We start from the raw sequence: 6,504 nt of genomic DNA on the forward strand, positions 1-6,504 counted from the left end.
TTTTAATTTATTTTATTAATTCAAAATCATAAGAAATTAAGATTCCTCAAATTAAAAAAGATATAAATAAATAAGGTGAGATTTTATAATTTTTCAAGGAACTAAAAATAAAAAATAAAAATTATTTTTCACAATTAAGCAACCCATATCTCATAATGCTGTCTTCCCTAGCTAGTAGAACCATTCTAACCCGACAAGAGAACAGAATTTACAAATTTTAAGAAAAGAAATTGTTCTTTTTGCATCTAATTTTTTTTTTTTTTTTAAGTGCAATGCTTTAAACTATTACACCTCTAGAAGAATTTCATGTTTATACACCAAACTTAACTCTATAAAGTAGGACTGCAACCAAATCAAGTTGCTCATAAATTACTTGGTGCTTGACTTGATAATTGATCACTCGAACCCATTTATTAAGTTAAAATGAATTGTTCAAACTCATCAGCTAAACAAGTCAAACTTAAGCTAAGTTTTAGTCAACTTGTTAAGCTCGCATGCTAAATCGTTTACTAGCTCGTTCAGCCAACTCTCTAGCCGAGTTATTTATCATCTCGTTTACTAGCTTGTTTACTAGTTTGTTACTAACTCATGGGAACTAACTTAATTTAGATTCATATACTAACTTAATACTAGACTGGTACACTAACTCCTGGATATTAGTCTCATTAAATATTTTATTTGAACCTTAAAAATATTTTTCCTAATTATCTTTATTAATTATCAATTAAATTGAATTAATTTAGTAGTTTGACACATTTATTAATTTGAAACGAGTTTCAATCGAATAGAGGTCAAGCTTGAGCTTGAACTTTCAAACCAAACCCGAGCCTAGACCATTTACTAATGTGAAATGAGCTTTAATCAAGTCGAACTCAAATCAAGCTCAAATTATATATTATATGCTAAACAAGCTAAACTCAAGTAGAAAACTTTATGGTCAAGTCGAGTTTGTGTCAAACTCGAGTTCTCTTTCAAGTAACTTGAACTCGACTAACTTGGCTCGATTGCAGCCCTAACTATCAAGGCTTATTCAACTAAGCAATAAAGATGAGAACAATGTAGGAGAAGAAATGGAAAAAGAATGATTTGGAGAATCCTGGGAAACCCACAAATAAGATCATATTCAGTGGGAAAATCAAAAGTTAAAACATAAATGAAGCACTAAACACACTGCATAAAGAACCTAAACGTGAAAAAGAAATTATTAACCAGATAGAATGAAAATATATGGACATCCATCCCCTGACTGACTCAATAGCATAATCCAAGAAAAATATCATGTTTCAAAAATTTTCCAACAGCTTTTCTTAAAGTAATCGAGAGATGTTTAACATCAGTGTATTTGGAAACATGAAATTCAAGCCATGCATGAAATTGACAGGAATTCGACAAAATTAAATGTAATTCACAGTACACTTTATTAAAACCCATACAATTGTAATGCTTCAAATTCCATGTTCGCAGATACAAGGCAAGAATTTACCCAAAGAAAAATAAATAAAATAAAATAAACTATGAACTTCTTTTACCGTCTACTTCTTTTACGCAGGCCAGAAGAACTTCCCACTTTTTTCCCATGGCAATTCCTTGCATCACCTCTCTTAATCAGTGTCGTATTTCCCCATCCAACCCTAGATTTCACCACGAAAGAAAGAAATAAAAAAAAAAAGGCTTCTTGTATGACGATCTTTGCTTCAGCTGCATGAAATGAGAGAATGTGGAAGAACTTTATACGGGTTGAGCACCCTATTGGGGTCCAGCAACTTCTTGATGGATGCCATAAGTTGGACCTGTCCAATCAGATTTGATGAAATTTAGAAAGTCGCATATCAAGAGTCATAAATTCATTAGATGAAATCAAACCAAAGTATAGAACGCGTCTGCTGTTTGGCTTTCAAACAATAATCTGATGAGCGAAAGTTTTTGGAGATAAAAAGTTTACTGAGATTGCATTGATTAATTTGCAATTGTTACCCTTGGAGACAAGTTTGCAGCGGTTACTTTAAGATGCTGACTTATGAATACTTTAGAATGGGAATTGCGATTTCCACAGCAGATATAGCTTCTTCCACAGCATCATGTGATGGGGGTTTATGGAACCACACCTCACAAGGGGATGCGGAATCAACCCTATGCACTGTGAAAATAGGTCCTTCCCCTTAAAAATTTATCCAAGATACCAAATTCCATAACATATTCATAGATCCCCAGGAAAGATACATGGCAATGAAACTTTAATTGTTGGCTTTGCTTGGGGAAGTTTTTCCAACTGAAAACAGAAGTAAAATGCTAGAATTGCAATATAATTCAATAAGAAATACGAATACCTGAACTCATTGAATCCTTATTCAAGCCTTTCAAATCCTATTTCACCGTGGTGCATACAGGACTAAAATTTCTGCTAACTAATATAGGATTTTAGTTCATGTGTTATGTTCAATCTATTCGACCACCAATAACAAATACAAAATAAAATAAAAACCAGGCCTCAATCCACTACAAATTCCTCCTTACTGGATTCAAACATCTGCTCCATGTTTTCTTCAGTCACAATACATGCTTTTTTTCTCAGCTTGTCAACTTCCTTTCTTTTCCAAACCCATCATCTTTCGAAGTCAATAAAGCACATTTACAGTTGGCTGCCCATCTCCTTTCTCTCTCTTTAAATGATCCCACATGAAGTGGACACAAGCTAGCAATTGTTGTTGTCAGTCGGTCTTTCCCCTAAAATAACACCTGTGCTTTGAAAAGTCTTATATAGCTTGCTTCCAATAGCTCATCAAGTTGTTTCCTTAACTCTGCTAACTCTAGAGACGCCATCCGTTATGGCCCTTTAGCGGGCGACGTCACTCCTGGTAACAACTCAAATCTCATGCTCCACACCATGTCGTCGAGGCAAGTTGTGATGTAGTTTGTTTGGCATCACAACTTTATACTCATCCAACACAACTTGTGTGGTAGTAGACACCCGTTCTTGGCCTACGTGTGTTCATCTACCACCATCATGGCAAGATATGTCTGTTCTCCCCTCGTTAATCCTTTCTTAAGATAAAATGCAAAAGGAGCTTCTCATCATCTCCTTTCTTCGCAACAGTTTGCACCATCCAAGGTTGGTCTACCACCAAACAAAGGGAATTGGCAAACAACAATGGTACCGCCTTAGTGCACCCAATGGCACAACTGTGATTAGCATGCCAAGCCCACTGTCCAAGCTTTACAATCACTTGCTTGGCTACTCCTAGAGTAACCTGAGCTGCAGAGTTAACCGCCTTCATGCATCATGAATCCTTCTTTAAGCATAAGTTGAGACTCTATGCTTTTTCCTGTGAAACAAAATTCTGGGTAGGCCCCCAACCATAACACGGTTGTTCTTCTCATTGATCGATAGATCCACAAACATCAACCCTTTAGCTTGGTAACTTTTGTGTTTTTTGTCTGCTCTCCAACGTGTTGACTAATGGCATTGCACCCATCCTCGAAGTTTCCTCCTCATCCTCATCATCTTGTAGTGCCCCATCCACAATGAAAGCTTGTAATACATTAAGTGATGACTTGAGAGGGCACTTAACAACTCTGTGAGGGCCTCAACATAAAAAGCATGTCATCTTACCCTTATCATTGGGTGTGTTGCACAATCGAGACGACGAAGCTTCTTTGGAAGTTGATACCTAGGTGTCAACTTCCCCACTTTTGGGTTTCCCCTTCTTGAAATACTTTCCACTGTTTCCGCCTCCAGCACTTTCTTTGGACATTGTGAAACTCTCTCCAGTATAGTCAGTCAAGCGTTCCATGGCAGCTTATGTGGTAGGCAAGTCTTGATGAAGTTTTATCCTTGCCCACGGTTTCAACTCCTCAAAAAATATAACTTTTCTTACTCTGAATTGTCTCGGATGTCCAACATCAAAACAAAAAATTGTTTCTCAAACTCCTTAATTGAACCAGTGCACTTAAGGTCTCTTAGTTTACATCGAGCATTGTACTCAACATTCTTAGGAAAAGTTTGGGCCTCAAGTTTTCTCTTCAATGCCCAACAATCAACTAAACAACCTCCATTCTCAATTTTACTATGCTTGGTATGCCACCACAAGTTAGCATCACCAACCAAGTGCAGTGTTGTCTTGGTTACTTTCACTTGTTAGCGCCTAATTGCATCAAAGTATTGCTCCATATCAAATAAATTCTCCAACTCCTTAGCATCATGGGCATCCCTAAATGTTTTGGGTTCTAGCAGCTTGGTTCCTCTATACTTCATCACATTGGAGTTCCCCACAAAAAGAACCATCAGGTTCATTTTGGTAGTTAGCTCCGCCATTTGAGCCTGTAAAGTTTCTACCATATGGTGGAGGTCCTCTGACATCTTCACTATGGAACTCAATTGATGTTTTTGTAAACCCTCCAAAGCATCGACACATTCAGCAAGTTTAACCATCTCCATTGACATTATTGGTTGTTCAGCTTGTACCTCTAGCACTTCAGTTCTCTTGGTATTGGTTGCAATGGTCTCTTACCAATGCTTAACACAATCCCACAACAAAGGCAACTGAATTCACATAACAAGTAACCAATCTTTGATACTAACTGTCACGGGCCAAATATTTCACAACTTGTGAACGGACATGTGGCACCAACTAAAGCGCTCTTGTTTTAACTAGTCGGCCAAAGATTATACTAGTTTACTATTGAAACACATTCAGTTGAATGAAAAGTAAGCAGAAGTAGTAAGCAAGTTGTGAAAACAAATGGCAAGCAAGCGGTAAACATTGAAGCAACGTAATTCATTAACAACACCTCTATAAGCAACATGTGTTTAGCAAGGGAAGCAAGTTGACTAAACACGTTTTAACAAATGCTAGTGAGTTTTACAAGGCTGATGAACATTCATCATTCCATCCTTCCCTAAAGAGCTTTATATGCTATTTTAGCTCCAATACTAGGAAACATCAAACTATCCAAGAAGTCATACTCCCCTTTTACACAAAGTGTTACACCTACTCAAAGCATAAAACCTACACTACTATTTAAATAATGATAAAACATCCCATGCACAGAAGATAAGCGATCACAAGCAAGCATAATGCCCTAAACAAGCTTGGCTCGTGACACAGTTCCTCACAATATACCTTCTTGATCATAAGGTCAAAATTACAATTGTCCAATAGAAAGCAACATTGAAAGCAATCATTGAGCCACTATATTGTGAGAGATACAAATAATGGCTATAAGATTCACTTATCCATAATGGTGATACACAAATGTGCATTTACCATGCTATTTTTGTTTCTTTGTTCTTTTGGGAAACATATGCTAGTGCCATTTCATCACTAGTGAGGATTGGTGTCCTACAACCAAAACGCTACAAACATCTTCAAGGAAACTTCCTATCTTCCTTTGGGGTCTTCTAGGTCACTTATTGAGAGCTGCTCAATTTATGACAAGGCCATACCATGTGCCAATGAAATTGTTGCGGTAGATGGAAGAGGACGTTTGGACATTCCATTTAGTTGCTGCTACTTGTTCTTGACTTTCCACTTACTTTGTTGGAGAGCCTAGAAAGATCATGCGAATCTTTCTATTTGGATTAATTTTGTTCACAGATCCTCCAAAGTAAGAAAAAGCCTCCAAGAGAGCATGAAGGAGCGTAACCCTAAGACCCAAGGAAACAAATAATCCTAGAGGTAGTATTTGTCCAGCCCAAGCCTAGAATATGCAGGAGGAGGAGGTTTTTTATGAGTTAAGAGTTGAAGACTCCTACAAAGAAGCAACTTACTTAGCTATGTTCCTCGCATTTTCGCTCTTTAAATTTATGCTACCTTTGAAAGAATGTGACAATGGTCAATAAACAGTACAAGTTGCAAGGTACATTGGTCAAAGTTTCATGAATACCTTACCCTATGCAAATTGTTTACTAGTAACTATTCAATATCCCTATGAAAAAACTGATTTAAGTTAGAGCATTTTTGTGGTCGAATTTGCTTTGAACTTGATAATTGCATTGATTGTAAAGTATGTGTTTGTTTATGCCCTATAGACCGTCCGTTGTTGAGTATTCAAAGTTGCCAGCATGAATACATGAGATCAGTACTTCTATTTTGTTGTTCCAATGCTTTCCAACATTTATAGAGGATCTAAAAACATTGTTTCTACCCCTGGACCTGGATAAGTGACACTACATTCCTCATTCATTATGAATGGTTGGATGAGTATTTCGGGACGAATTTCACCTAGGCAATAACATTTTCCAGCCACCCATGACACGAGATTCTAGAGAAAGAAATGGCTAAAAATTTTGCAGAGCATGAAGCATACAACTTATTTAGATCCTGAGAAGACGTAAAATTTTCCAGATTTGCCAAGTATTCAGATCATGCTGCACTTTTGGTTGATGATTCATTAATCACTGCTCTACTTACATTACACAATCTTAAGAGTTACAATGCATATATATTTAATGGACAATTTTTCGGAAATTTTCAGGATGTCCCTTTTAGTCACAGAACATATATA

General features: G+C 36.7%; 1 protein-coding gene across 2 annotated transcripts in view; it reads right to left on the reverse strand.

The window, feature by feature from the left end:
* Nucleotides 1–1,394: 1,394 nt before the first annotated feature.
* LOC131147041 (D-2-hydroxyglutarate dehydrogenase, mitochondrial) overlaps nucleotides 1,395–6,504 on the reverse strand; it is a 35,870-nt gene continuing 30,760 nt past the window's right edge. For both annotated transcript variants that reach the window (XM_058096907.1, XM_058096906.1), the window contains one exon: nucleotides 1,395–1,790. In XM_058096907.1, the coding sequence (XP_057952890.1) occupies nucleotides 1,695–1,790 (96 nt within the window). In that variant the 3' untranslated portion in view covers nucleotides 1,395–1,694. The remainder of the gene's footprint in view (nucleotides 1,791–6,504) is intronic.

The sequence above is a fragment of the Malania oleifera genome, chromosome 1, assembly GCF_029873635.1.
Source record: "Malania oleifera isolate guangnan ecotype guangnan chromosome 1, ASM2987363v1, whole genome shotgun sequence".
Taxonomy (NCBI): domain Eukaryota; kingdom Viridiplantae; phylum Streptophyta; class Magnoliopsida; order Santalales; family Ximeniaceae; genus Malania; species Malania oleifera.